The sequence below is a fragment of the Sminthopsis crassicaudata genome, chromosome 2, assembly GCF_048593235.1.
Source record: "Sminthopsis crassicaudata isolate SCR6 chromosome 2, ASM4859323v1, whole genome shotgun sequence".
NCBI lineage: Eukaryota > Metazoa > Chordata > Mammalia > Dasyuromorphia > Dasyuridae > Sminthopsis > Sminthopsis crassicaudata.
Genome location: NC_133618.1, coordinates 258425523 through 258445826, shown reverse-complemented (window position 1 = coordinate 258445826; position 20304 = coordinate 258425523). Strand labels below are relative to the sequence as shown.

General features: G+C 45.0%; 1 protein-coding gene across 2 annotated transcripts; it reads right to left on the bottom strand.

The window, feature by feature from the left end:
* Positions 1-523: 523 nt before the first annotated feature.
* On the bottom strand, positions 524-20286 carry NPDC1 (neural proliferation, differentiation and control 1). Of its 2 annotated transcripts, XM_074289087.1 has the most exons (9): positions 19978-20286; positions 7682-7825; positions 3760-3879; positions 3457-3609; positions 3159-3225; positions 2821-2911; positions 2195-2274; positions 1502-1610; positions 524-902 (listed from the first exon to the last, which is right to left on the bottom strand). In XM_074289087.1, the coding sequence occupies exons 1-9, from the start codon at positions 20057-20059 to the stop codon at positions 696-698; spliced, it is 1053 nt and encodes a 350-aa protein (XP_074145188.1). In that variant the 5' UTR covers positions 20060-20286; the 3' UTR covers positions 524-695. The 2 variants fall into 2 exon arrangements, with proteins under 2 accessions (XP_074145188.1, XP_074145189.1); XM_074289088.1 differs by lacking the exon at positions 3760-3879.
* Between the last annotated feature and the right edge of the window lie 18 nt (positions 20287-20304).

Genomic DNA, 20304 nt, shown 5'->3' with positions numbered 1-20304 from the left:
ATCGAGAACCTCCCGGGCACCTGCCCCAGGCCCTGGCACCAATGCCCACCTCATCCAGTTTGAGATCCTGAGCTAGAATCACTTTGGTGGGACTGGGGAAGAAAACTGGGAGGGCAGAATGAATAGGGCCCACACACCAGGTTTGCAGGCTCTGCCACTGGGAGAGGGGAATGATAAATGGCTAATCCCCTGTCCTAGAGGCTCTGAGGGAGGCAACCTGGAGACTAAAAATCCAGCTCTGTGTCCCCAGCGTGCCAGGGTCCTGGCTACAGGGAGGGCTGGACTGGGTGAGGGGAATGTTACAAAGCGGATTTCCCTATCCCTTTTTAGAAGAATCCCAGCCCCATAAGCTGAGGAAGGAAAGGGGCTTGGGGAAGGGATAGACAGACTCCCTTCCTTCTGGGAAGATGGAGAGGGGAGCTCATGGCTTACTCACTTCCTTCTCATCTCTTTCCCAACACTGGGAGAGTACAGGGACACCAAACAGGAGGGGAGCAGCACTCACTGCAAACAGCAAAACTTAGGATTTCAGAGCTTTTTTTTTTTGTTTGTTTGTTTTTTGCTTTTTTTTTTTTTAATAGGGGGAAACCTCCTAATATTAGCACCCCCACCCCTACCCCTACCCTGGCCATCCCCAGCCCCTTTAGAGCTCCTTCCCAGGCTGGAGTCACTGGCCAGGAGAAGGCAGTAGGCGGTCATTGGTGAGATTTGGGCGCCACCAGCCTGGAGGGCCGGGGGCTGGAGCGAGAGCCAGTCCGGGACCCACTAGGGCGGGAGCCTGAACTGACACGGGGCCCAGATCCAGATTTAGAGCCAGCTCGAGGGCTAGAGGCAGCGCGTGGGCTAGGGTCCACCAGAGCAGAGTCATCAAACATGGGGTTCTTCACTTCCATCTCTCCAGTCTGGGAAGGAGGGGAAAATAGGGGAGTCAGGATCCAGACCTCTCAAAGAAAAAGGAAAAAAAAGAACATTCCCCCTCCCACAAGCAGAGAAGGAGCTGAGTTAGAATCTATTCTTAGAAAACTCCCATTTCATTGACCATGAGGGGAGATGTTTACAGGGGATTCAGAACTCATAGGATAAAAAAAACCCAACAAGGATCCTTAATCTCTAGAGGAGCACCCCAAAAGTACTCTATGAGAAGGGGGTCCCACAGGAAGCAAAGGCTTCAGGGGTTGAGATAAAACTTCTTGGCACCCTGCTGGGGGAGGAAATGGTTGTGTGGAGAAGCTCAAGCCAGGAGCAGCAAAGGAGGGGGGGGTGGGGTAGACAAGTGATAAATAGCCTTTTAATGGGCCTGTAAAGACCACTTCCATAAGAAAAGACCCTTCACCCTCCCTCGGGGCTAGGGATTGGGGGAAGGGAAGGACAAACCTGTAGCTCCCTCTAGGAGGCTCTGCCCCTTCAATTCTCTTCTTCTTCTTCCCCTCCCCACCCCCCAGCCAGTGCTTTGTGCCCCTCCCTCTCATCCAACCCCAACTCCCAAGAAAAGGTTCCCTACCAAGGCATTCATAGGGGCCAAGCCGGGGCACTCATAGACAGTGAAGTCTCCATCCTCATTCTCTTCTTCAGAAGACCCAGAGTCCATGATTTTAGGCTGCTCTTTATGTCTGAGAAGAGGATAGCAGGCAAGGATTGGGAGAGTCATAGCTTAAGACACCCAAGGGGCTAGAGTGTGTGGGGGGCACCTCATAATTTCATTAATGTTTCACCTCAACCCATTGAAAGCCGAGTATATCTTCTCTCCAAATCATTTTAGGGTCCTGACCTCTGGCTTCCAAGGTCACCATCCTTCCAGCCTCAGTACCTCATTTTCAATTCCTTATGCCCCAGAGAAGAGCAGACTCTTCCTTGGTGATTCTAAAATTAATAGTCTGAGGAGGAGGTGAGGGAGAAAGGAATACGGGAGGGAATTGTCTGGGTTATTCCTTCTTTTTTCCCTGGACACACAACACGATAAACCTTTGATTTATTGAGTAGGACTAGGAGACTCATCAGATCTGACATGGCAGGGGAGAACCAGATTTCTTGGGGTCCTTGTTCATACTGGGGATCAGGCTTACTCCTCTCCTCCAGGAGCCTGAGATTCTCTCAGAAGTCTGGCGATGTGCCAGTGTCTGGTCTCCCCACCCCACCCTGTGTTTGGGCTGCACCCTTCATACCCTCGTGCCTATGGCACATGGTAAATACTCACTTCTCTAGAGACAACATCTGCTGCTTCTGGTGCTGGTAGTGATACATCTGGGCACTCTGGGCGAGCTTCTTGTCCCCAGGCTGTGGGCAGAGGGCCATCAGAACAAAGTAGCCCAGAGCATCCCCATCCCACCTGTCTCCCAGGAAACGGGATCTGGATTTGAAATCTGATGGCCACTTAACGAGGTGTGTGATCTTAAAGCTCTCTGGACCTCAGTTACCTTATCTGTCAAATGAGCAAGGGTTGTGCTAATTGATCTCTAAGGTCTCCTTGAAACTCTAAATCCATAAGGCATGCCAGTTTCTTCACAACCTGGGGCCTAGAAAGATTTCAGGGAGTTTGTGTGTGAGCTTGGGGAAGAATGACATCCTTATTTGAATTAACCTGTAACTGAAACTTCAATTAGGAATTAAAAAACAACAAGAAGGGGTCCATACTCTTCCCCAGACTGTCCAAGGAGCCCATGACACTAGGCCAAGGACTCAAGGCAACTGAGTTCAAGGTCAATGTGGCCTAGGGAGGCAGTGGCCAAATTTCAGGCTGGAAGACTTAGCCCCTGGATGTCTAAGCTGGAACTCAGTTGCCCACAGGCCCTCCCCATTCCCAGAGCTCTCCCTCCCCCATACCATGCTTCTGCCGAAGGCCGGGGAGCTGGTTATTTTCTGGGACTTGGATGAGTAGTCCGTTTTCTGAGCCAAGCGGATTTCCTTTTGTAACCTGAAAGGCAGACAGTCTCACTGATCCCAGGCCCAGCCTTGCCCGCCCTCCCACTGTCTCAATCAATCTGAAGCCCGGTTGGGACAAGGCCGTCCCTCCCCAGAGCCAGCCAGAGTCAGACCCCACGTCCCACCCCCCTCAGAGTCCCAGCACGTGCACCCGTGGGTACTCAGGGAGCCAGCCTCATTTCCCTGGCAGAGCTCCGGGTGCTTTGCCCATTGGAGGTGAGGGTCTCCCAGGGCCTCACCTGCACCAGCAGACAACAGCCACAATCAGCGCCGAGAGCCCGGCCACCGCGCAGACCACGATCATCACTGCGGACAAGGACAGGGGCCCATCACAGTCATGACCACCTGAGAGCTCACAGGCCTTGTCTTGTCCAAAGCGAAAAGCTAACCAGTGCTGGAGCAGGGACTTGAACCCTTCTCTCCCGAGGTTACACTTTCCAGTATTCCACACTGCCTTCCAACAGAGGGGGGCTGGATCTTCCCTCCTCCCCCCCTCCCCGTGCCTCCCACCACCCTTAGGAGCCCACCACTACCTACTGAGAACAAGGACGTCATTGGACGGGTGTGGGGGATCCACAGGTGACATCTCCACAGGCCTCGAAGATGAATGGGAGGCTCTGATGGTGGGAACTTGTGCGCCCTGAGGGGATGGGGTTTCGGGCTCCTGTCCTGGGGATACCAGGGTGGCTGCTAAAGAGGAAGAGGAGAGGGTCTGGCCAGGAGGTCATGAGGGGCCAAGGGGCCTTGGACTAGTAGAGGGAAACTGGGAGAGGGCCTGGTGGTCATCAGTGGGACTGGGGTGTCAGGTGTCATTGGAGGGATGCGTCTGGGGGAGCTCACCAGGCCAGCGGAAGCGCTGGGGGACAGTGTCCTGGCGCTGGGGGACAGTGTCCTGATGGGCCAGCATGTTAGCCAGTAAGTCGATTTCTTCTTCCAGGTTGGGCCAAGGCTGCATTTTACCTGAGGGGGTTGAGGGGCAGTCAGACCCTGCCAGAGCTCCCTGGACATTAGATTGTAGGGGCCGCTTCTGGTAGAGGGAAGAGGGGGTTGCTCAGCATTCTCCCAACCTTCCTTAGACAGAACATCCCAAAAACTTGGGTTTAGGGAGTTTACAGTATATTTACATAGTAATAACAATAGTTAACATTTATATAGAGCTTTAAAGTCTTGATCTTATTCAATCAATGAGCAGTTGTGGCAAAAATGTGCCTTAAGCCAAAGTTCAGTCAGTACTCAGACTTGGGTGATTTGTGTTTATGTGGGGAGACACTGAGTCCACAATGATGCCCTTTGGGGGGGCCTCAGAGGCAGGCAGATACCAGGAATGGTTTGGTGGTTTGAAAATAGAAGGGAGAAAAAAATTAAGGGGTCAGCCAGTCCAGCTCCTCCAGTGACACCATCTGCAACAGGCTTAAAAGCCCCACAAAACCCCACCTGTCATTCCCCAACTCCAAGGACTGGCGGGAGAAAAGGATCTGGTTAACTGCAGACAAAGCTGGAAAGGAAGATTTTATAGGGGAATGATAAAGAGTTTGGGAAAATTAGACAGCAATAGGAAGAATAGTCCCTCCCCCAATTCCTTCACTAGTATATTTTTCGGTATACCTCAATGATCACTGAGGATTTCCAAAAAGGAAGGGAAATAGGTCACACCCATCTCCTTTTTCTCCTCCACTCATTTATTTGTCCCTTTTTTGAGGACAGGAAACTGAAGCAAGCTAAGTCCCCAGAGTACAAAGAGGTTCAGGGACCCAGACACAGGAATTCCAACTCACCAAGTAATTCTCTATTGAGCCAACACCACCCCCTGCTGTTCACTCAGTTCTCAAGGGTACTTGTTACCAAAAGCTCTGTTGGAAATCTTCCAGGATGGGACTCTGGATATCACCCCTCCCAGGAAAAGAAAGGAGACAGAAGTTGCTTCTTCCCGACATGGTTTCCTGTCTTGCTCCCTGTTTGGTGCTACTTCCCAATTACCAAACAGTGACTTCATTAATAAAACTAATTAAATGTAGCTTCTGCCATCTCAGGACTTGAGGATGCCCTGGAGATTTGGGACATAGACATCCGTGAGGACCTGGGTTTCTGTCCTGTAGGCCACCAGTTTACTGCCAAAGTGAAAAGGGAAGAGGGGCATCAGGAGGTGATCCAGGGAGAAATAGGGGAAGCACGCAGGGGAGTGGACAGAGCTGGATAATGTTTGTAAAGCACTTAACCCCATGCCTGTCACAGAGCTAGCACACTCCTCTCCCCACTGGGACCTAGAGACTCAGCCAACAAGAACGTTTGCATTTAGAAAACATTTTTAAGGCCTGAGAAATATATTCACCGTTCCCTTTTACAGAAAACTGAGGCTCAGAGGGGACATGACTTACTTACCCAATGGCTATATGGAAAAATCAAACTATGCTTTTCAAAACTCCATTCCCACTGTGGTAACACAACTACTATTATTACTGCTACTATTCATTTCCATATTGGTTTTAAAATGTATAAAGTGCTTTTCTCTAAGAGTTCTGAGGGAGATTATAGTAGAAGACTCCTTTCTGCCAGCCAAGGCCTTCTCAGAACACTGAGAACTGAAAACCCATAGTCAGAAGAATCTTAAAGAGATCATTTTGATACAACCCCATTTTATGCAGAGACACAAGTATAGGCAGAGGACTATCCCAACAGGTCAAACCACTTCCCTGGGCACCATGCAAGCGTGCTGGAGCCAGGCTGAGGCTCTAATGAGTTTTTGGTTGGTTGGTTGGTTTTATGAAGGCGACTGGAACCCGGAGTCCTTTCTTTAATATGGAAGAGAATGGCCCATCAGCAGTGATGACCAGTCCTCCCATTCAATCTCTGCTCAGTGCCCGCATCCCACAAACAAAGGAACAAAAAGCTGTGTTTCTTTAGGGGTCTGACCTTAGCTTAGAGCAGGGGAAATGATCCCTTCACCTCTATTTTCTGAATTTCCTCCAGACCTCTAGGGGAGGGGAGTAACCAGGGCAGGTTGGATTCCCCACCCCCCCATGCAGTAGAAGTCAGCTCTGGGGTTGCCATGGTGACCACCAGAGCAAAACCATCTCGGAGAACAGCTCCTAGGAAAAACCCACTAATTGGAGGTGAGGAGTAGAGAGTAATTGTGTGACTGAGGCAGAAGCTCAGAGATTAAGCTTCAGATCATAAATTATTGACCTTTTCTCTACTGCTCCAGGCCCTCTTCTCTTTATTATCTATAAAGTAGTTGTTTTGCAATCTGATTTGGCCACCAAATACACTTGAGCTGTATAAATATACTGACAGAACCCAGAAACACTAATTACTACACATCTACAATGTCCCCAAGATACAATGAAGATAGGTTGGGGGGTGGCCTGGAAATTTTTAAAAACAAAAATAGAAGAAACTGAACTTATTTTTATTTTGAAAAATTGCCACAGGTTATTTCTGCATATAATCTTATGTATAATAGGGAAAATTACAATCAAATAGTTAACATTTTCTCATGGAATCCCTATCACTGCTTGGGAAGCACCACCACCAAAAGAAGAAACTACCAGTTATTCAGCCCTCCTGACGTTCTTCCTTATCCCACACATGGAAACTGAGGCACAGAGGAGAAACAAAAAAAAGCCAAAAAACTGGGAAATAGAATCCATGCCCTCCAGCTCTGACAGAGATGAGCTCAGAGAACATTACTATGAAGACAGTCAAAAGTTTCCACTCTGTATCAAATCCTCCCCCCAACCTTCCCCACACCCAGTACCACCTGTCACTGCCCCAGCGGCAAAAGATCAAGGCTCTCAAAGCAGAGGCTGTGTACTAAGCCATGCCCAGGACGACTGGAGAGAAGCAGGAGCTCCCTTCCCCAAGCCTAGCTTTTGGTTGCTCCCTAGATCTCAAAGACCATCTGGGCACAGATATGTACACGTTTCACCTTGGGACACTTGGCCCTCCCTGATTAGAGAGCTGCCATTTCTTCCTCCTCCTTCCTAATGAAAGGAAGGTTGGGAAAACTATTGTATGTCATCATTCCCCCCCAAAATAGCTTCTGGATATTTCAGAAATAATGGCACTGGGCAGAGGGGAGAGGGCAGGCAGACAGCAGGGGTAAAAAGCTTTGTAGAATGATTTAAGGCAGGAAAAAAAACTCTTCACTCCCCAACTTGGAAGAGCTGGGAAGTGGTGGAAGACTGAGGACAGCCAGCCAGCCTCAGGAGCCGAAGCATAACAAACAGAAGGTGTACCCACATACCCACGCCTCTGTGCCCCCCACCTCTACCTATTGGCCTCAATTATTTCTTTCTCCTTCTCCAACTTCCTAATGGGGGTGTTGATGAAAAACAGAAGACACACAAATTGCTTTAGATCCCAACACACAGAAGCCACTTCTCTTAAGCAAAAATTGGGTCCTGTGACCCCACAAAAGAACAGGGTGGGAAAGGGAACACAAGCAGTGGGCCCATTCTCCTGGCCCCCAAAGCACACACACAGTCCTCACCCAGGATCCTCAGTGCTAGCTCCAGCGACATGGAAGCTGTCGGGGGAAGAATCAACCCAGAACAACATGTTCCCCAGAGAGGTCCATCTGTACGTGTGTGAGTTGTTTCTATTGAACTGTGCTTGTGTGTATGGAGTTGAGAGTGAGGAAAGGCACAATTCATGACAACTCAATCCCTCGTCCATCCCTGCTGTCCAGATCACACAAGCTGAATTTAGAACCCCAGAATCCAGCCATGCATACACCCTACTCCTCCGCCCCCATCCCACATACCTCTTGGTAGCTGTTTTCTGGGAATACATCGGCCAAGATCATCCTCCACAAAGGGCCTGAGGCAGGGCCCACAGGCACCAGAGCCTGGTGGACACAAGGCCCTCCTTCTCAGGGTACAGTCCAAGCTTCGGGGGCAGGCAGCATCTGGGGAGGAAACAGAGTTAGAACTGGTGAGATAACTAGAATATCTCCCAGACAGCTGTGGGTCCCAGTTTCGTGTCCAACATGTCTTAGTAGGACAATAATTAAGCAGGCTAGAAAAGGGATATTGCCTTCTCTTCCTTCCCCTGCTCTAACTCAGGAGTATCAAGGGCTTGCCATAGGTACGGACTAGTACCTGGCCCAGTTCCAGAGAACAAGAGGAAATGTAAAAAGAAGCTGGCAGGTAGGGGAAGTCTTTTCCTAAAGTTCCCCCCTCCCTTCCATCAAACACCAGTTATTTACTGATCAAAATATCACTGAGAAAGGCCTGAGGGATTCTTGCCATCGGCCTCTTTCCTAAACTAAAAAGACCAGAGGAAAATTCCACCTGGATACCTGAGCAATGATATGGAGTTGTTTCCTCAGAGGAAGCAAAGAATAGGTGTTCTATCTTGAAGTCAAAGGTGTGAACCCAAAAGTTCTTTGGCTAATCAGTCAGGAACCCAGGAGGCCTGAGGCTTACTCTGGACTCAGAGTCCACTTTCAAATCTACTTCCTATTCAGGCCCCTATTTTGGAGCAAAGAGTTGGCTCAAAATTATATCCGGTTATTGTTCAAAAGACCCAGCCCTTCCTTCCCCATAAAGGGAGCTGGTAGTGTATATGATGGTTGTGGTAGCTGGGAGGGGGGAAAGAGTCACATAGGGGATAATAGAAGGACTAGGCCACTTTTAATCAAGGGTTCACTTAGGGTAGATACCCCAAAACTAAATACTGCAGTGCCATCTGGTGGCAGGCCAAAATTTACTTACAAAGCAGGGAATAGGTGGCTGGAGAGTAAGGGAGTCTGGACAATTAACATATTTCTAGGCAAGGTCAAAAACCCTAAAATCCACTTTGACCAACTATCAAGTACTAGAAGCAAGGATTTCTGCATTTCTCCTTCCGAAAGCCTGTGCTAAGCAGTATTATTAATGAACAAATAGACGATGAAGAATGAGGAAGACAAATAAAGACTAGCCTGCTCCCAATAAGATCGCATTTATTTAATCAGAACAGGCTTCCCCACCTTTAACATACATCACAGACCGAGCTCTGGCTGATTGTTAAGATTTTGAGGTTTGGGCAGAAGATGCCCATCAGTTTGGATGTCTATTTCTTTTTTTGGACAAGAGTCCCCGAGGTGAACCATCACAGATATCCTCCATGTCCTTGTCTCCTCTAGTTTCAATTTTAGCCAGATGGAAAATGCAGGGCATAGTGTTCCCTGTACCTCCTAGGCTGGTAAATATCCATAAACCAAAGCTTCAGGTTAATTCAAATATTACCAAGAAACTAGGACTAGGACCCAGGAGATAAGGAAGTCCCATCTCTTTGGGGGCTATTTTTTCCTATACTCATATACTCCATACGTATAGAAGGTGCCTTCCGGAACTTAGTCTATCCTAGTTAGGAATCAAGAGACTTAGGTTTTAAAGCCTGGATGTACATTAATTCACCCAAGGTTTCTACTCACTTTTCCCTTTGAGTTTCAGTTTCTTCATCTGTCAAATGGGAAGAATCCCATAGGGCTGCTATTAGGAGAAAATGAGTCACTTCCACCTCCTCCTTCCTCAAACACCTTCTATGACTCCTTACCATCTGCTAAAATAAAGTCCAAACTCCTTGGGCCTTCGGAAGTCAGGCTCTCCTCTTCAGAACCCAGTTTAATCTCTCCCCATGCCATGCTCATTCTCTTTACTGAAAACATTCCTCCCACTTAGAATGCCCATGCAGCCTTCCTACTTTGACACTTATTCAAATACCATTCATCCCTCAAGGCTCAACATAGTTTTAACCACTTCCAAGGGGGGCTTTCCTCACCACTCCACACACTATCTTTTCTTCCTCTGACCCCCTCCTGTTGTCTAAAAAGCACTCCATGTTCTGTATTGCTCTCTGTTCCATTAGTTCAAAAGTGAGACACAAATGGGAGCAGGAAGAAGTCTTTCTGATCTAATAAGCCTGTAATTTTATAGAATAAAGCCTAAGAGAATTGAAATGATTTTTCTAAAGTCATTCATCTGATTAGGGCCAGAGCCAGGACTTCTGATATTCAAGCCAGGGCTCTTTTGACTGTACCAAGTACCTTGGGCTCCTCCTCCTCTTCCCCTGGGGACCGCCAATACACAAACAGGGAAGACATCCGCCAGGAGTAACACAAAACAAACAGAGGATCCCTGGCTCCTGTGCTAATGAAGCCTGGAGACCAGGCCTCCCAAACTCTCCCAGGCAGAGGGCCCTCCCCCTTAGAGAGGCCCAGTCTGGACCAACAGATGCTGCTGAGGTCAGCAAGGAAAACCCAAATCACTAAAGAAAAGCATTAACACCACAGTGATTATCAACCAGGATTAAAGACACAAGGCACATATGGCCTAGGTGAAAGATGACTGATTTATCCTGGCTCTGAAGAGAATAAAGACATGGGAGATAGTGAGTGTGAAGATGGATAAAGTGCACCAGAGGGAACTAGAAGCTGCGAGAAAATTTTATCTCTTCCCCCCTCCCCCCAAACAGCTGATAGGAAAGAAATCAACTGAATTCTATATTTCTATTCCCAACCAGTCACTGGGGACAGTGAAATTTGCCTCCTCTTCTCAGAAAGATCCAAAGCAGCTGGCATAGGAGAGCATCTATATATGCCATAAACCAGAAAGTAGGATTGGGGAAAGGATAGAGTTATAGAATCTCAGAATTGGAAGGGACCTCAAAAATCCACCTAGTCCAATCCATATATACCTGAACAAGAACACCCCTATGATATACCTAGAATGGACCTTTTGCCTCAAAGACCAAGATCTATTGGTCTTACTTATGGCCTATGAAGCAAAATGTTTTAGTAAAATTTTTCATCCAGTTAGCCTAGTTTTTCTTATTGTAACTTCTACTCATTATAAAAGTCAAATAAAGAGATCAAATAGAATAGGACAAAGATAATCCAGAATTTCCATTTTTTACAAAAATAGCCTTCCAAAGCCTTATTTCTTATTTCTCTGACTGAGATTTTCTGCTGTTTATATTCTTTTTCATAATTCTACTTATCAAGACTGTGGTGGGACTGAAGGTAGTGAGGGTCTCCTACAGCCTAGCACCTTTTTATACTTCATATTGCCAATCCAGATCCTATAGTTGGTTCACTCTTTGTCAGTGAAATTAGATGTAATCTATCATTGCCATTTCATGTTTCTCTTGTAATAGCTCTCTAGTCAGCAATAATTTTTCTATAAAGTACATATCTGACCACATCATCCATCCTACCATTTTAATTCAACAAACTCCAATGTTTCCCTATTACCTCCAGAATCAAATGTAAACTCTTCTATTTGGCTCTTATTCCTTACTCTCTTCTAATTGTCTTACTGGATCCGGTGTTGGACATTGAGCCAGGAAGACTTCCTAAATTCAAAACTAATTGCAATTACTTAATAGCTGTGTGACTCTGTGCAAGTCACTTTACCCTATTTCCTCATGTATAAAATGTGTGACGAAAGAAAATGGTAAACTACTCTAGTATCTTTGCCACAAAACCAAACAAAAAAGTACCCCAAAAAGGGGAGATTAAGAGCCATACACAACTTCATGTAGAGCCTACACTGGCTTCCTTGCTATTCCTCAAACAAGACATCCCATCTCTGCATTTTCACTGGCTTTTCTCCGTGCCTGGAATGTTCATGTTTTTCTTCAAATCCTTGCTAAAATCCCAATTTCGGCAAAACCCCTTTCCCAGTCCCTTCTAATGTTAGTGTCTTCCTTCTGAGATCTACTGCAAGTGTTCCTGTTTATACAGTATTTGTACATGGTTGTTTGCACGTTATCTCCCCATTTGCCTTTATTTATTACTCTGCACATGGCAGGCACTCAAATCTTTTGTTGATTTGACTCCAGAGGAAAGCTCCTACATAGTACCTCCTCTTTGGGCCCTGACCACTTGTATCAGTCAACTCAAGAGTATATACCCCCACAAGACAGTCTAAGAAAAGATTAATTAATTTGTTACTTTAAGCTTTGAAATGTACTTTACATATTATCTCATTTGTTTTAATCCAGGTTGAAAGATTCCACCCTAAAGTATTGATGCAGTGTCAAGTCAGCAAATTGCCTAGGGCTGGGTACTCCTGGGTCAGTGAGTTCCAGTGTCCCCAGGTGGCTATTTCCCACAGGTACAAGTTCCCCTCCTTTTCCTTCCTCTCCCCTCCAGGGCCAGCATAGTCTATGCTGGTTAAAAATTAAGCCACAGACCAGTAGGTTCAGTTCATCACCTGATCACCTGACATCTGGGTTGTTTGTCTCAGAGTTAAGGACAGAAGACACAAAGCTAGCATGTTACTGGCTGGATTACCTGTTCTCTAATTATTCATACCATTCTCTCCTTCCATTTTCAGGGACAATGAACAATTAACTGTAACCACAATCAAGAGAAGGAAAAATAAGGACCTAGAAGATCTATACTCTGGATAATTTAGTAATCAAAAGACAAAAACATAGGAAGTGAAAGAGTCCCCAAATCACCCCTTGTGGAGAAGTTATGGGTGAGACCTCAAGTGTCAGCTTTATGTAAGGTAAAAAATTTAACATCTGAACCTGTTAACCACCCATCCACCCAGTTAGCCTTAGGATAATCTGCATTAAGACAAGGAAAACACTGGATTTAGGATGAGAAAACTTAAATTCTGACTCTAATATAACCTGCTACATATATGTTCTCAGGCATGTTGTGGAAATAGGATGAAATGATCTACAGACCTTTTTAGCTATAAGTTCTATGATCATTGTTCCTACAAGGACTCCCTATAACTAGGATCTGAGCTCAAAGCAGCCTTTTCTAGCTGATGACACTCTACTCCCTAAAGACCAAGCAGGGTGAAAGGAGGCAATAACAGCTGCTAATGTTTATATCAGAGTATAGCTCACAAAGTAGTTACTTGACAATCCTATAAAGTAGGTATCATCCTTATTTGGCAAATGAAGAAACTGAGGTTTGAGGGAACTGAGTAATCTGCCTGTGTACTTTCACAACTAATGTTTGACCCAAGATTTGAATCCATTTTTTTACAATAAAACTGCTGTTCTTTTCAAAATACCCATAACTTTCTCCATATAACCTATGGCACCTCTCAATGGGTGCAGTTTCGGCTCCTGAAGCTTATTCAGACCTACAATATGTTAGTTCCTTCCTAGCCTAAGAGTCAGATCCAACAATAAACAGTAATTACTTTTATTTCCCCAGGGCCATAAAGCCCATCAAACTTTTCTAAATTTTCATCTCTGATCAAGTCAATTCAATTGCCTGGTGATAGGGAGCTAGAATTGATTCATCTAACAAGGACTTATTGACTACCAATCTATTAATAAGTTCGTTAAGCTCCACTTGTGCTAGGTCTAGGAGAAACAAAAAAATGAACCGCTTTCAGCATCTAGGAACTTATATACATTAAAAAGACAAGAGGCGGATAGAGCACAAAAATAATTAGTTTGAGGAGAAAAGGAGTTGACTGGAATTAGGAAAGGCCTTTTAAGGTAGGAAAGGGAGAGGTTTATCAGTCTTGATGGAAACTAGATTTAAATAGACTGAAAGATGAGGAGGGAGTTCATTTTAGGCTTGAGGGATAGCCAAGTTAAAGGCCCAAAGACAGGAAGTGGATTGCCATATACCAGCAACATTATATGACAAGATTCAATGCTTGGAACTTGCTCTCTCTTGGCTTACTTCTACCTTTTAGCTTCCCTGGTTTCCTTCAAGTCCCAGCTAATATCCCACCTTCTCCAAGTCTTCAGTTTCCCCTTGATCCTTTTCTTAGAAATTATCTCCAACTTATTTGTACAGGTTTTTTTTTTTTTTTGTTTGTTTTTTTTCTTTTGCAGGTCTTCTCATCAGTAGATTGGAAGCTTCTTGAGGGCAAGAACTAGTGTTTTCCTTTCTTTGTTATCTCCTGTATTTAACACTGTGCCTAGAAAAGAGAATATACTTACTGCTTTAAACTCATTTCTAAAAGTTTTTTTTTTTTTAATCCCTTCTAATTCGGATGCTTAAAACATAAAGAAAGATTTAGAGACTTAGGAAACTTGAGTCACTCTTAAATCTAACCCATCTCATCTTTCCAAGGTAGTAAAAAACAACAACAACAACAACAACAGTATACTTGGGGTGAGAAGAAATGGATTAAAATCTCATCTCCAACTCTTACAAGTTGTGTCATTATGGACAAGTTTTTTGACCTTCCACTACTGGTTTTCTCATCTGCAACATAGGGATAATATCATTTGTATGAGGAAGATAGTTTTACCTTATAGGATTGTTCTAAGGCATGTCATTTGCAAACCTGAAAAGTATTGCAGAAATAACAGCTATTTGTTATTGGTACTATTGTTATTAAGTCTTATAACCTGGCACCAACTGCAAATTCAGGAGGCCCTCAGGGATCTCTTCCACAGAGGCTTTGGGAGCATTGGCTGACTGCCAAGCATTGTTGACTTGTTGCCGGATGGGAGGAATTCAATGGAGAGGTGATGCAAGCAGAAGGAAGGTAAGGAACATCTAAATGGTCAGTCTACACTGCTCTAGAATTTGATATGCCAGGAACATCTCAGAGTCAGAGAAGCAATGATAGAACTGGAGAGCTAAGAGGCAAAAACAATCTGGGTGGGAGGGGGGGACACATGCCATTTCCTCCCTCCCTCCCTAATGCTCCCCACTCCAAGAAATACCAGGCTAGACACTGAGAAATATCTCTTATTGCAGTGGGGTACCAAACAGACGGGGAATTCTCCATTTAAATGCTCAAGTAAGTACAGTTCTAGAGATAGGAATGGAAGAGGTAGAAGCCTCTGAAAACCTCAATTTGGTCACTGTCCTCATTTTTCTATACTTCAGAGAAAAGAGGATGGGTCTTACTAAATATATTATTATATTTACTTACTAAATATATTATTCAGGCCCTACTGGAAATCCTCATTTCCCTAGAGAGCTATTTGTTGTCTGCTTTCTAGACCCTATATCCCTTTTCCTCTGAGGTATCAATCAAGTTCCTTCAAGATCCTAGCACTTTCCCTTTCACTCCAACAACAGGTAAAGGCTCCTTTACTTCCCTTGGCAGTCAGGTACCATAATTTCATAATCACTCATATCCATTCCATATCTCTGGTATCAACTTGACAGAATCAATTTTCTCACAAGAAGCAACCCGTAATAATCAGAAAAGATATAAGATTTGAAAGATTTGTTTTTTATCTACTTAAAAATATTACATTACTCCTATGACTGCGCAAATCATTTTTCTGAGTTTATTATGTCATCTCTAAAATTATGGTCCCTTCTACTCTAAGCTCTTTGTTCTTAAGATAGTCATTCAATAGAATCTTGCTTCCACAAATGCTTTTTCTTTTTTTCACTTCCTTCTTTAGAAGATTCTTCTGCCTACTAATTCTGAGCTATGTTAATGATGACAAACCAACTCCAATTAAACTATCTTTGGGGCAGAAATGTAAAGCTACAAGTCCTAGGTTGTTCTTGAAAAGCCACCAGGACAGTAGTTTTCTATTTCCCCCTATACTCCTTTTGCTAATATGTATCTAATACTTTAAGGTTTAATAAAGCTCTTTACAGATATTATTTTCATCTAATCCTTGAAAAATAGGCATTACCCTTTTTATATTGAAGAGGAAATGGGATGAGCCCAGGGTCACACAGTGTTTTCCAGAGTGCAAGCCTTTAAAGCTCTACCCACTCCATCATCTACTGGTATATGAGGGCCAAGTTTCCTCATGTAATCCATACTATATAATATAATTATTATAACTGTATTTGTAGTTTAAAAGTATTAGGCTGGAATTCTGGCTGATATTTTGTGTTATTTTAGACAAGCCCAAAAAGCTTTTTTCCTCAGTCCATAAGAATTGAAGCAGATGATCACTAAAGGTTTTTCTAATTCTAAATACCAAGAGATGTGGGATTAACAAAAAGAGTTCTCATGGCCCTGATAGAAGAATAAATATTCATGCAAAGAATGGTTTCATAGCATTAGCTGATGACTAATAGGGACAAAGTCTTCCATGTCCCCACAGCTGAAGACTGGAATATGTATCTATCCCAAATTACATGATTCTTGGTAGTGAAAAACTCAATAGATCTAAGATGAGGCGGGAAGATTCAAGAATGAGGTTCAATTTATGCAAAAATAGCTGGATTCACAAAATAGGTGAATGAATTTGTTCTCAGGAACATTAATTCATTTATTCACTCACTGAATATCTAGTCTGTGCATTCCACATTGGGATACTTCATCCTCAAAGTGCAGGGGAGAGTAGTAGGAAGAAATGGAAGAAACACTGAACTTGAGGTGACCATGAGCACTTCATTTCTTAGCCTAGGTTTCTCTATTTGTTAAATATGGCTAAAAATTACTTGTGGAAGATTGTTGTAGCAAAAGTGATTTTTAAATCAAGTAAAGATTTAAGTTTTCTAGCTTTATTATGTATTAGTTCTTTTCACATGTGCTATATGAGACTCACTCCAATGCTTTCTTGTTGACCCTTACACATAACACTGCATTTACTATCTCTGTATCTTTGTATAGGTTGTTCCCTATTTTTGGAATGTCCTTTCTCTTAAATCTGTCTCTTCATCTTATATATGAGCATCTATCTTCCTGGTTGCTGTCCCACCCATCAAAATTAGTTTATTTTTTTGGGCTATCCTATATTTGGAGTCAGAAAGACCCAAGTTCAGATCTGACACTTACTTACCAAACTGTGTAACCTTAGGTCACTTAATCCTGTTTTTCTCAGTTTCCTCATGTGAAATGATCTACAGAAAGAAATGGCAAACTACTCCAATATCTTTTCCAAGAAAATCCCAAATGGGATCACAAAAAACAGAAAATGTCTGAAACAAGTGAACAAAATATCTATACACATTGTCTCCTCCCCACCCCCAGATCTTTGAGGGGGAAAAAAAAAACACTTCATTTTTTGTCTTTGTATCTCCATTAACTAGCATAATGCTTAGCAAATAGATATTTTGTAAAGTCTAATCTTATCTGAAGATAAGATTTGCACACGAATAACTATAATACATGTTTTTTGTGTTATGTACAATATGCATCAGACCCAGTTACACTGAGATACAGTTGTGATACAACTATACCTGGGTTCTTCCTCCTCCAGATACCACTCCTCAGGATAGTTCCCTAAAGAATCATCTATTTATCTAAAGCTAGAGCTTTTGAAGATAGCTTGTTGTCATGATTAACAACAGTTAATGGAGATTAGAAGGTACTGGTACCATCCAATGATTAATTTTCTCTAAACCTAGAGTTTGTTGATCTTTTTTCCTTTTTGAAGTTATTGAAGTAAATAACTTTTATCGTCCACTGCCCAGAGAAGCTCACTAACCACAGAATACCGCCCCTCAAGTTGAAGCAATGATCACGGAATGATCACGGTATGATGAAACTTATATGGAGCACTGAAGAATTTGTTTACAATCAGTACAGGAAAAACAAACATAAACATTAGTAAAAGAATGGAGTTAGAAAATGCAACTGGAGAATGGAGGAAGTTAGTATAGGTGATGGTTGGTATTTATAGAATGTATTCAGTGAAGGAGATCTGAGAAAGTATTTTCAGAAAATGAAGGCTGAGAATGTAAGATTTGGGAGCAATCTTCGAAAAGCTATCCAGTGAACGTAGGATGTTGGTCTGTCGATATTGGTATAGGTCCTTTAGTGAGGGGAGAAGTCTGTGGTGGGTATTTGCCTTATCTATCAGGAGGAGGGAGATTATAGATTAGATAGGTATCTATGGAGGGAGATGGTATTGGTAGAGAATAAGAGGTGGGAAAAGGAAGATCCTATAAAGAATCATGAAGGCGGGGAATGTTCCAAAGGAGAGGAGGTCAGTATTGCAGGGATGGAGGGGCGTGGTACTGCGGGGACTAAGAGGCGGGTATTGCAGGCTGTGGGGTGCCATATTATAAGAGGTGGAGGGGCGGGGTACTGCAGGGATGTAGGGGGCGGTATTACAAGGAGGGGGGTGGAGTACTGCAGGATAGAGGGATGGAGGATGGAGGTATTAAGGACTGAGGGGTGTGGTACTGCAGGCCTCGGGGGAGCGGTTTTGCAGGGTTGGAAGGAGGGTCTCCCAATATTATCAGATGGAATAATCTCCCTATCTCCCCTCTGCTCCACCCCCACTTCGCCATAGTTCTCCTCCTTTCTCCCTCTTTTAGTGGACCGTGGATCTCCACTCTTATTACCAGATAAAAGGGCAGCCACATTAGTAGAAAGGTTTCCCGGTATTAAGGAGCTGCATATTCCCTTCAGCAATTTAACTGAGATAGTCTCCACTTTACTCCAAGAGAAAAGTGCCTGTGATTAGAGACAGTATCCTGGCATTACTAAATGCAGAAAATGTAATTTTAGGCCAGGTTGAAGGGCTACAATAGGTAATCGGACAGCCTCATCACCTTAGCAGATAGAAAGTCAAACTGTTAATGGGGAAGCAGATCTTACAGCCAAGAGATGTGGGATTAACAAAAAGGGTTCTCATGGCGCTGAGGGATAAATATTCATGCGAAGGAGGGTCTCACAGCAATAAGCACAAGGAGAAGTACCCATATTAATGGGTAGGAAAATAAAGGGACTAGTGGTATTAATGGTTCACAAGATCTCACGACTCCAACCACGCAGCCACCACCGCCACTACCGCCACTGCCGCCGCCGCCGCCGCCGCTGCGGCGGCAAATACGTGCTACCTTCGTATTAGCGGAAAAAGGGTCCCATGGGGTTAGCAGATGGAGGGAAGACACATTTTTAACAGAGAAAAAAACATTTTATGGAGTTAGCAAATGAAAGCATCTATTTTAGCGGCAAGGAGGGATTTGGGGCGGGGGGGCTCATGGCTTTAACAGAAAGGAGGACATGTGGGGTCTTATGGCGTGAGAAGGAAGGGGAGGGGTCTAATGGCGTGGGAAGGAGGGTCTCATGGCGTTCACTGCTTTAGAAGGAGGTGGGACACTTGGAGCATGGAGTGAGAGGAAACTGAAGGGTCCTCGTAGTATACAAATGGGGGTCTCAAAACGTGTTAGTGAATGGAAGGACTCTCCAAATTGGCAGAGCTTGCGTTTTTTACATGAAAGGGGGTGGTGGTGTCTCGTAGCGGAAGGGTGGAAGGATTCTAAGTATTAGCGGGACTTAAAAGGTCTCCAAGAAAAGGGGGGGGAGGGGGGCTCGTAGCCTGTATAGATAGGGCGATCCTTGATATTAATGGACCCTATGGCACTATACGGAAAGATCAGGGGTTTTATGGTGTTAGTAGATAGGTCTAGTTTTAGCTAGGAGGGTTCCACCGCATTATTCGTCAAAAAGATATATCTCATGGCGCTGTTTAGCTGAAGAGGGTCTCTGTGTTAGAGAAGAAAAGGGGGGGGGTCTTTTGGCGTTAGAAGATGGAAAGACCCATTGTAACGCATTAGGGGAGGGAGATCTCACGGCATTAGCAGATGGAAAGACCCATTTTAGTGGGGAAAAGCTCTCATAGTGTTATTAGCAGGAAGGAGGGCTAGCAGGCGGGGAAAGCGGTATACCCAGGGAATAAGAATCTCATAGTTTTAGCAGATGGAAATGTGTTTGTGGTAGGGGGGAGTTATGGCGTTTTTAGTGGAAAGGAAGGTCTCGAGACTTGAGCATATGGAAGGACCTGCTTTAGCGGGAAGGAGGGTCTCAAGATGGTAACCTATTGGGGGGAGGGGTATGATCAGGGAGATACAGGGTCTCTCCCCACCAGATCTCCCAGACCAGATGGCGGCAAATCGCAGTACGGTGAGAGAGGCTCTTGCGGCATCGGGCGACAGAAGGATCCGATGTTGCCGCGGAGTAGGAAGGGACGGCGCGGTCCGGAGTTTGGTAGTACTACAAAATGGAGGGGGCTCGTGGTGTTAGCGGGATAGGGGTTTGGCGGCAGTAGGAAATGGGGCACAACTAGATAAAATCTTGTGCATTTCCAGGTTTTATGCTGTGTTACCACAGTGGAGCTGGTACTACCCAACTGTCGGGACTGAGGTGGGGGGCCAAAGTTGAGGGGAGCCCAGGAGTGAGGGGGCTGAGGAGCAGGGCTGCTCACCTGGCTGGATGGCAGTCGCACTGAGCAGGGCCCCACTGAGGAGAGTCCCGGAGAGCAGAAACCAAAGGGTCGGGTACGCCATTCTTCACCACCTGCGGGGCAGCATCGCACCAAGAGGGCTGAGGAGCGCTGCGACCATCCGCGCCGCGTACGGACCGGAATGGAGGCACAGAAACGCAGCGGACACCCACAGCTGCCGGAGTCGGAGGGTGCTGGGCCCCGAACTGCGCGAGCTGGGCTACTGACCGCAGGAGCAGCTGGAGGGGGCGGTGCCCTGGGCCCGGGCCCGCCCCGGCCCCACCCCGCCCCGTGCTCGCAGCTCCGCCC